This window comes from Ranitomeya imitator, chromosome 6 (genome assembly GCF_032444005.1).
Source record: "Ranitomeya imitator isolate aRanImi1 chromosome 6, aRanImi1.pri, whole genome shotgun sequence".
NCBI lineage: Eukaryota > Metazoa > Chordata > Amphibia > Anura > Dendrobatidae > Ranitomeya > Ranitomeya imitator.
In genome coordinates this window covers 564,534,855-564,545,069 of record NC_091287.1, presented here as the reverse complement: position 1 = coordinate 564,545,069, position 10,215 = coordinate 564,534,855, and the positions used below count along the sequence as shown (strand labels likewise).

The window sequence follows — 10,215 nt, the reverse complement described above, 5'->3', positions numbered from 1 at the left end:
TGGGCATCACTGTCTGTGTATTGTAAGTGTTGTATCAGTGGCCCAAAGGCATTTAACCCCTTAAAAACATCAGTTACTTATTCAAATCTGTGAAAATGGGCTGTGTGCCCACTTTGATGCCAGTTCTGGTGCCCAGAACCCATTTGGGCCAGGCTGGAAAAAACTGGTTTGGATGTGGGGCGCCCAGTTCTATATGTCTGCAGTGTGAGATCAGTGGCCCAAAGGCATTTAACCCTTTCTTCAGCGCTCTTTGGTGCCCACTTTGATGCCCATTTTTGTGCCAGTTTTATTGTTTTTGTAGCCGTTTTTAAGTGTATTCACATTAGGGCTCCTCGCTGCATTGTATGTTATTATTGTGATGAACATTTTTAGTTGTTAAACCTATAAAAACAGAAAAGAAAAAAATGCCGAATAAGAAACTGATGAATAAGAAACCAATTTCAGCCTCGTACAAGTCTCAGCATTCCCCGCCTCCTCAGTAACCTGCTGCTGCAGACTTGGCAGGATCAGGAATGATAACCACGTGACTGGTCACACGCTGGTGACATCATCTCAGGTCCTGTAGCCTCGACCTATTATATACTCTTCACAGCTAGACTCCGCCCACACGGGTCGCGCGTTAATGACGTCTCTGCAGGTCCTTTAGCTCCACAGCTGCAGGAGGTAAAAGAGCAAACTGCAGAGGAATCTCCCGCATCACGTGACGGTGTGCAGCCCCCGGCTATGAGGAAGGTGATAGGACCATAGAGCCCCGGGGAGGAGAGAGGAAGGAGAGTGCAGCTCTGGAGGGAAAAGGGGAAACGAGGGCCAGAACTCCAAATCTGGGGTAACCTCCCCAAGAGTGCGGCCGAAGCAGCGAGGTGTGTCATCCAGAGCATCGGTCTGTGAGATGTTTCACCACTTCTCACCCCCACCCCCCTCTTGCCCCCTCACTGGTACCTTACCTGTCTACTTCCGTCCCCCTCGCCGCCCTCCATCCGTCCCCCTCACCGCCCCCCTCCATTCCCCTCGCCGCCCTCCATCCGTCCCCCTCACCGCCGCCCTCCGTTCCCCTCGCTGCCCTCCTTCCGTCCCCCTTGCCAAGCCCCCTTCTGTCCTTCTCGCCGCCCCCCCCTCCGTCCCCCTCACCTCCTTCCGTCCGTCTCGCCTACCTCCCTTCCGTGCCTGCCCGCCTCCCCACTTCCGTCCCCCTCGCCGCCCTCTTCCGTCCCCCCTCGCCGCCCTCTTCCATCCCCCCTCGCCGCCCCTCCTCCGTCCCCCCTCGCCGCCCCTCCCCCGTCCCCCCTCTGTCCCCCTTGCCACCCTCTTCCGTCCCCCTTGCCGCCCCCCTTGCCGCCCTCTTCCGTCCCCCTCACCGCCCCACTTCTGTCCCCCTCGCCGCCCTCTTCCGTCCCCCCTCGCCGCCCTCTTCCGTCCCCCCTCGCCGCCCTCCTCCGTCCCCCTTCGCCGCCCCTCCTCCCTCCGCCCTCCTTCCGTCCCCCCTCGCCACCCACCTTCTGCCCCCCTCACCGCCCACCCCCCTTCCGTCCCCCTCGCTGCCCTTTTTACGCCCCCTTCGCCACCCCTCCTTCCGTCCCCCTCGCCGTCCTCCTTCCGTCCCCCTCACCTTGAGCGTCAGGGGATGATTTACCTCCTGGAATATTAGGGAATTTCCCTCTTTTCCTGGATGGTTTTATTCCTTCATCTTGACATGTCAGATCTCGGGAGCGAGGCGTCCTGTTCCGGCTCTTTAGTGAACTGTTTTTGCTTGTAACAGGTGCTATAACCAACTGCCCCCTGTCTGGCTGACTCCAGACTGTAACTCATTGTTCTGCCTCCTCCCAAGTCCTGACCCCTCCGAGCTGGACTAAGCGCACATTGTCACTAGTCGTGACTGACCTTATCATAGTCCTGTGCCGTGTGGGGCTTCCTGGGATGTCTAACAAACCAGTCACCCTCTAGAACCTCAGTGACAATGGCTGCTCCTCTACTTCACTGCCTTCTCTTCCTGTGACACCTGAAGAAGACGAGGCCTTTTCTGGTTGAGGAGGTTTTTGATTTGGACCTTGATCTTGGCCAGAACTCCATATTGGTTGTTATGGTGATTTCCTCATTGTGACAGTCTGGTCGATGCCCCTGATCAAGGGTCTTTGACTTTTCGCTACCTGAGGGGTTTTCTCCTCTCGTAGATCTAGAAGCTCTGTCTTTTGTAAAGATTCTGACTTTGATCTTCACTCTGAGGGGTGGACGCACCCTGCCAGGTATTTCTCATTCCCCAGCATCTGAACAGATGTATGTACTTTGTAAGCTCGGTGAACCAAGTGGTCTTCTCCCAAGGTAGACTTGGGCTGGCGTTTTCCTTGGATGCTTGTCAGTCATTGAGGCCGGTGGTGGTGTGACCCTCAGGCCGGTCTGTGCGCCCACCTGGCTCAGTGAAGCCGTCACATTGTGTGCACGTTAGATGCACCGGGGCATATTGTCTGCAGTTTTTCAGAAATAAGTTGGTGAATCTTACCCATCAACCGTCCTGTGCAGAGAAGTCCTGAAAGTCTCCGCAGCCGACCCAGCTTCAAAGCGTTCTCTCACAGGCCATCTTGTCACTATGCTCCTAGGTTGGACGCGTTTATTTCTCAGACTGCTGAAGGCATGAGCTCTCCTTACTAAAATAAGCCTCAGCCCTCACATCCTCCTTAGAAATGTGTTTTTTTATTTTCCGACCATCCAGTGCTTCTCTAGATGCCGTTCTGCAGGAAAACAGACTATGAAACAACTCTTCCTAAATATCAGTCCCCCGTTCCTGGCTTCTTGTACCGGGGCAGGCATGTCTCCATTAGCCACACTTGGGCTTGGACATCTCCCCATTCGCTGCCTCGCCTGGCGGGGGGAAGTATCCCAGTAAGCCAAGTAAGTTCTGGTCCCAGAGTTGGAGTCATCAGGCAATTCTGACCTAGCCCGTGGATATGTAGGAAGTGGCCATGTTGGAAATCCTCATTTAATCCATCATGTGAAACTCCCCAACAGCCTGTTTTCCTCTGCTCAGTAAGCGCGGTGCTGTATTTCACAAATGTTGTTGTCCTCTCTGTGAATCGGGGCCTCTCCTTTTTTCATAAAGGTTCCTGCAGGACTAGATCCCTCCGGTTCATTCCGTTTTCTCATTTTCCCGTCCAAAAGTCCTTCTGAATGACCCACAAAGGATGGACAAGGAACAGAATGAGATCACCAAAAGATTACTAAACTTCACCATGGAGATGATCTACCTGTTGACCGGAGAGGTAAACCTTTCTATATTAATAATAATAATAATTTTTATTTATACAGCGCCAACATATTCCGCAGCGCTTTACAAATTATAGAGGGGACTTGCACAGACAATAGACATTACAGCATAACAGAAATACAGTTCAAAACAGATACCAGGAGGAGTGAGGGCCCTGCTGCTCGCAAGCTACAAACTATGGGGAAAAGGGGAGACACGAGAGGTGGATGGTAACAATTGCTTTAGTTATTCGGACCGGCCATAGTGTAAGGCTCAGGTGTCCATGTAAAGCTGCATGAACCAGTTATCAGCCTAAGTATGTCACAGTACAGACACAGGGGGCTATTAACTGTATAAAGTGAATGAGAACATTCATTTTTTTTTTTTTTAAATAGGCCACACAGGGATCGTTACGTTAATGCGTTGAGGCAGTAGGCCAGTCTGAACAAGTGAGTTTTTAGGGTACGCTTAAAACTGTGGGGATTGGGGATTAATCATATTAACCTAGGTAGTGCATTCCAAAGAATCGGCGCAGCACGTGTAAAGTCTTGGAGACGGGAGTGGGAGGTTCTGATTATTGAGGATGCTAACCTGAGGTCGTTAGCGGAGCGGAGGGCACGGGTAGGGTGGTAGACTGAGACCAGGGAGGAGATGTAGGGTGGTGCTGAGCCATGGAGTGCTTTGTGGATGAGGGTAGTAGTTTTGTACTGGATTCTGGAGTGGATGGGTAGCCAGTGTAATGACTGGCACAGGGTAGAGGCATCGGTGTAACGGTTGGTGAGGAATATGATCCTGGCTGCAGCATTCAGGACAGATTGGAGCGGGGAGAGTTTTGCAAGAGGGAGACCGATTAGTAGAGAGTTACAATAGTCCAGACGAGAATGAATAAGTGAAACAGTAAGAGTTTTTGCAGAGTTGAAAGTAAGAAAAGGTCGAATTCTAGAAATGTTTTTGAGATGCAGGTAAGAAGAGCGAGCCAGTGATCGGATGTGGGGGGTGAATGAAAGCTCAGAATCAAGGATGACCCCAAGGCAGCGGGCATGTTGCTTGGGAGTAATGGTGGATCCGCACACGGAGATGGCAATGTCAGGCAAAGGTAGGTTAGTAGAGGGAGAGAACACGAGGAGTTCAGTGTTTGACAGGTTCAGTTTCAGATAGAGGGAGGACATGATGTTAGAGACAGCGGTAAGACAATCACTGGTGTTTTCTAATAAGGCATATATTGCCTATATTGCTGCCTTTATTATATAAAGTGAATCCTAGGAAAGGGAATTATATGTAATTGTCAGTATCAGGAGCCATCCAGTGTCCTGTACATAACCGCTCCCCGACCTTCCCAGTGACGTAAATGTACAAAACCACGGAACACGTGAAGATCGACCACCAGTCTGGTCTGTTAGGTGTCATCTTAATAAGTGATGAGCGAGTATACTCGTTGCTCGGGTTTTCCAGAGCACGCTCGGGTGGTCACCGAGTATTTGTCAGTGTTTGGAGATTTAGTTTATGTTTATGTAGCTGCATGATTTTTGACTGTTACCCAGCCTGAGTACATGTGGGGGTTGCCTGGTTGCTAGAGAATCCCCATATGTACTCAGGCTGGCTAGCAGCCGTAAATCATGCAGCTGAGGCAATGAAAACTAAATCTCCAGGAGCACTAACAAATACTCGTAGACCACCCAAGCGTGCTCTGGAAAATCTGAGCAACAAGTCTATCCGCTCATCACTAACCTTAATCCGGTTATGTATGTTGTAGGAAAGAAACCAAAATGTCAGGTGGCCAGAATATGGTTTGTAGATGAATTTTATTGACAGCTTAACCTGTAGATTAGACTGTAGCTATAACAAGGAGACATAAAACTGGGAAAACTTATTGACTCGAGTATAAGCCTGGTCTGCATTGTCCCCTTATTCCCATCCTGGTCTGCATGGCTCATTATCCCCCACCCTGCCCCTACCTCCTGTGACCCGCGGCTCGGCCGCTACTGCTCCCCCTCTGTCTTCTGGGACCCTCACTCATGTATAAGCCAAGGGGGCTTTTTCAGCACAAAAAATGTGTGAAAAAATCTGGCGAAGGCTACTTTCACATTCGCGTCGTTCGACGCATGTCACAATGCGTCGTTATGTAGAAAAAACGCATTCTGCAAAGTTGTCCGCAGGATGCGTTTTTTTTCTCCATAGACTTTCATTAGCGACGCATTGCGACGGAGTGCCACACGTTGCAACCGTCGTGCGATGGTTGTGTCGTGTTTTGGCGGACCGTCGGCACAAAAAAACGTTACATGTAACGTTTTTTTGCACGTCGTGTCCGCCCCCTCCTCCCCGGACATTACAGTGGGGCAGCGGAAGCGTTGTAAAACTGCTTCCGCTGCCCACGTCGGGCATTACTTTCACAATGCGCGTCAGCGGGGCGGGCCGACGCTAGTGTGAAAGAAGCCTTATACTCGAGTATATACGGTAATTCTTTACTGTAAGAGTAGTGAGAATACATAGCTTGCTGCTCCAGAAAGTTGTCATGATGAATCCCTGAGTTCAGTAGGATCAGGATTAGAGATGAGCAAATGTCCTGAAAAGCATTTCCGGTTCGATTCTGCATGAATGAAGTGCTCCATAATGTAAGATTGTCCTTAGTAATGTCAGTGTCATCAGTATATATGGCAGTGAGTACACAGATGAAGTATGGAAGTCAAGGACCTGTGTAATAACACTGCAGTCAGGCTTGTTGTCCTTTGAAATTAAAAATCAGTCCAAAAATAATCCCTTTTGGGGGAAGATGTCTATCGGTGTTTATACATATACAGGGTCTATGCAAATAGCTTCCTCATTACAACCGATTGGGGGGATCTGTCAGGATTCACACCGTGACCGTCACCCCTACGTGACGGATCGAGGTGACTTTAGGTCAACAGACGGCTATCACATGTGCAGGGGGGCTTATCTTAGTTATCCCTCCACTCCACGATGTGATGAAAAACCACACACAAGGCTATTGACCTCCTAGTTTACAGCAGGGGCTTATTCTAGGTATCCCACTGCTTTCAATATACCACGAACTGCAGGGATTTATGTATATCCCGCTTACAGTTCTACTTAACACTTGCAGCTCTCTGGCGCCCCCCTTACTCTCAGGTCAGATTAGGTACTGCACCCTGGGTAATTAGTCGCCAGAAAGGCTGCCTGCTATGTACTGGCTATTGGGCACGCTGCAGCGACACGATTAACTACTCCCACTTAGGCAGGAACAATAATTATCAACGCCGCAGTCGCTACAGCAGCACCCCAAAAGCCTGCACACGGTATCGCCGCCACCAGCTTCGATTAAACGGGTCCGAAGCTAACCCAACACAACAGTAGCGTATTTTCCCTTCAAGAGACTTAGGGTACGGTTTAGAACAGGAGAAAGAACTAGTATTAAATAATATACCCCATCAAAAGTTTCAGGCAGTGTTTTATCAAAATATTTTACAAAGATGTTACAAATGAGACAATTGCAAATATGTACAAGGGTAATTATAAAAATAAACAGGGATTAAATGAGAAAAGGTAACACTCACATGGTCAAAGCATGGCAGGCAACCATACGTCCCAGCTCATTGGACGTGCTCAGGGCCTCAGGAGGAGAGCAGAAGTCAAGAAGAAGAAATCAAGCAGAAGACTGAGCTGGGGAGCCTGCCACAAACTTAAAACCTTAAATCTGTGACATCACAGGAAGGCTGGCTTATCCAGACCCTCCTCTCTCTACATTCTGAGTACTTCAATCTTAAATTTATCTACTTGCTATAACTTCGCTACAAAACATGTCATAGTCATAACAAACCCAGCATTCATCTCGGATTCACATGGGCATTCTAATGAGATCAAATGTGTCCTATCTGGGATACATATCTACAGAGAAAACCCTACTTCTTTACCAGAGGGAGTTAGAAGCCCGTGTTTCGAGGGATGGGTAGGTCCACCGAGTGAGATTAAGAATATATATTTTCGTGTTCGTACCGTAAACGGTTGGCAAAAAATCTTACAAAACCAAAACAAAAAACTTTCATGAATCCTAGAAGTTTCTAGTTCACTTATAGCTGGACAAGAGCTTACACGGCAGGAAATGCCGGTCGTAAATACTTCTGCTCTCCGAGCTAGAGGTAATAAACTCTTCTTCCCCCATCTACATTGGCAAAGCAGCTCTTGGCTGAGTGAAAGGGAAGGTGGGGCTTGTTAGCCCACAGCCTTGAGCAAGAGAAGCTACTTATATGATATTGCATACCATATCGTGACAGGATCCTTTTATTAAGAGCAGTTTCAGGTTTGTTCTTATATTTACCCTGAGCAGAGTAGGATTCCTTCTGTAGTGACAGTGGTGGTAGTACAGTATGGAACAAGATGGACAGGCAGGAGATGTGCAGCTGTGTAGTGACAGTGGTAGCAGCAGTACAGTATGGAACATGATGGACAGGCAAGAGATGTGTAGCTGTGTAGTGACAGTGGTAGCAGCTGTGCAGTATGGAACAAGATGGAGAGGCAGGAGATGTGCTGCTGTGTAGTGACAGTGGTAGCAGCAGTACAGTATGGAACAAGATGGACAGGCAGGAGATGTGCTGCTGTGTAGTGACAGTGGTAGCAGCTGTGCAGTATGGAACATGATGGACAGGCAGGAGATGTGTAGCAGTGTAGTGACAGTGGTAGCAGTACAGTATGGAACATGACGGACAGGCAGGAGATGTGCAGCTGTGTAGTGACAGTGGTAGCAGCTGTGCAGTATGGAACATGCTGGACAGGCAGGAGATGTGCAGCTGTGTAGTGACAGTGGTAGCAGCTGTGCAGTATGGAACATGATGGACAGGCAGGAGATGTGCAGCTGTGTAGTGACAGTGGTAGCAGTACAGTATGGAACATGACGGACAGGCAGGAGATTTGCAGCTGTGTAGTGACAGTGGTAGCCGTACAGTATGGAACATGATGGACCGGCAGGAGATGTTTAGCTGTGTAGTGACAGTGGTAGCAGTACAGTATGGAACATGACGGACAGGCAGGAGATGTGTAGCTATGTAGTGACAGTGGTAGCAGTACCGTGTGGAACATGATGGACAGGCAGGAGATGTGCTGCTGTGTAGTGACAGTGGTAGCAGCAGTGCAGTATGGAACATGCTGGACAGGCAGGAGATATGCAGCTGTGTAGTGACAGTGGTAGCAGCAGTGCAGTATGGAACATGACGGACAGGCAGGAGATGTGCAGCTGTGTAGTGACAGTGGTAGCAGTACAGTATGGAACATGATGGACAGGCAGATGATGTGCAGCTGTGTAGAGACAGTGGTAGCAGTACAGTATGGAACATGATGGACAGGCAGGAGATGTGCTGCTATGTAGTGAGGCCGGAAGTGGCAGCAGTTTAGTTTTGGATAAAATGGACAGGCAGGAGATGTCGGCTGTGTATGGGCAATAGCACTGGTAACAGTACAGTATGGAACATGATGAACAGTCGCGCAGTGGCATTAATTTGCCAGTTATAAATTGCCAGTCTCCATTGTCGATAATGGCAGATCTAATCCCAGTGCAATGGAGTGGATAACATAGAACACTAATCTCAAGTGAGCCTTTCCTGGTAATAAGCTCATGCCTCTGCATCAGAAGCAGGAAAAAATCCCCCCCATTTTGTTTTTGTAATGAGGGTCTAACAGCATGGCTATGTAACAGTCATTCCTTTGCGTGATACTAACAGTGTGCAGGTTACCGTGTAAGCAGCCAAGCATGCAGCGTGCCATTGTCACCAGTGTGAATAAGGGCCCCGCTGTTTCATTCTCCGCCCTGCACTGTGATGTTTGGTCATAGCCAACAGCGTCGGCATCATCTCTCTCCTTGTCAGCCACATTTCCTAGCTGTGCATGTGAAAACTCCTTGTCTTCCACCTCAAACCCTGCTAGTTCCTCCTCCTCCTCCAAATGAACTGTTGCAATGAGTGGGCTGAGCACTGATGATGGTGTCTCTGCCAGAGGTAACATCTTTCTGCTGTGATTGATAGCTTAATAGATTAATAGCCGGGTGACTGGTGCCGATAGTGTTGCTTCACACCCTCACACGTTGTTACTGGCCGATGGCGTGAGTCTGCACTGGTTATTGAGTGCTGTGCTTCACAAAACTGCCACTGCCTAAACTAATGACACGAAACACAGAGGCAATCAAGCCAGAAAAAAACGGACATATAGTCTAGAAGTATAAAAGTAGAAAAATTCTTTATTTAAACAAGAAATGTAGCAGGTAAGAAGAGAGGTGCACCACAAATGTGCAGATACTGTGAAACCCGGCAACTGTGGCAGTAGTGCAAAGAACCAGGGAACCACCAATCACATCAACAATATTGCAGGCAAGGTACATTTACCCCTCCCCATTGTACAAATTAATCAGGGGGAGAAATCTGTAGATAGAGTGACTATAACTACCCATAAGAAAAAAAATGTAACTCATGGAGGCAACGTTATCAGATAAATAACCCAAAGGCGATGCGGTCATACATGTAATTACATCCACTAAGGGACAGATTAGTAGCCGATGGGATAAACATTACCTTAACAGCGGTGTAGGTATACGGGTTCCCGGGGTCCGCGCACTCACCCCGACGCACGTTTCGGATGATCTCCTTCCTCAGGGGGCGTAACACCAAGTGACAGCAACAAGTTTAAAGTCAGAAATTTGTTTTCCTTTATGTCGAAGAAAATTGGGTTTGTCGATCATGAAAGTTTGCCGTCCTCTGGATGATAATCTTTATATGGCACAAACATCAGCAACTAGTAGGAAATTACAGGTTAACAACCAGGAATGAGGAGCTGATGGCAGGAGCTTGGAATCGACTGTACAGAATCAATACAACTCGACGGACTTTTCTCCTTTCCCGGCTTGGTAGTGGGCGGGTGGCTCCTCCGTGTCCTACACAAGCTGTCGGATTTGATGGCGGCTGTCGATCCCTCGTTCAGATTTTTTCTAAGGCAAGAAGTTT

The 10,215-nt window shown here is 48.8% G+C and overlaps 1 protein-coding gene across 1 annotated transcript in view; it reads left to right on the top strand.

Annotated features, from left to right (window-relative positions):
- The first annotated feature begins 646 nt into the window (after positions 1-646).
- Positions 647-10,215, top strand: part of LOC138643503 (zinc finger protein 585A-like) — a 54,367-nt gene continuing 44,798 nt past the window's right edge. The window contains exons 1-2 of the mRNA XM_069732401.1: positions 647-860; positions 3,092-3,251. Coding sequence (XP_069588502.1) covers positions 3,174-3,251 — 78 coding nt within the window. The 5' untranslated portion in view covers positions 647-860; positions 3,092-3,173. The remainder of the gene's footprint in view (positions 861-3,091; positions 3,252-10,215) is intronic.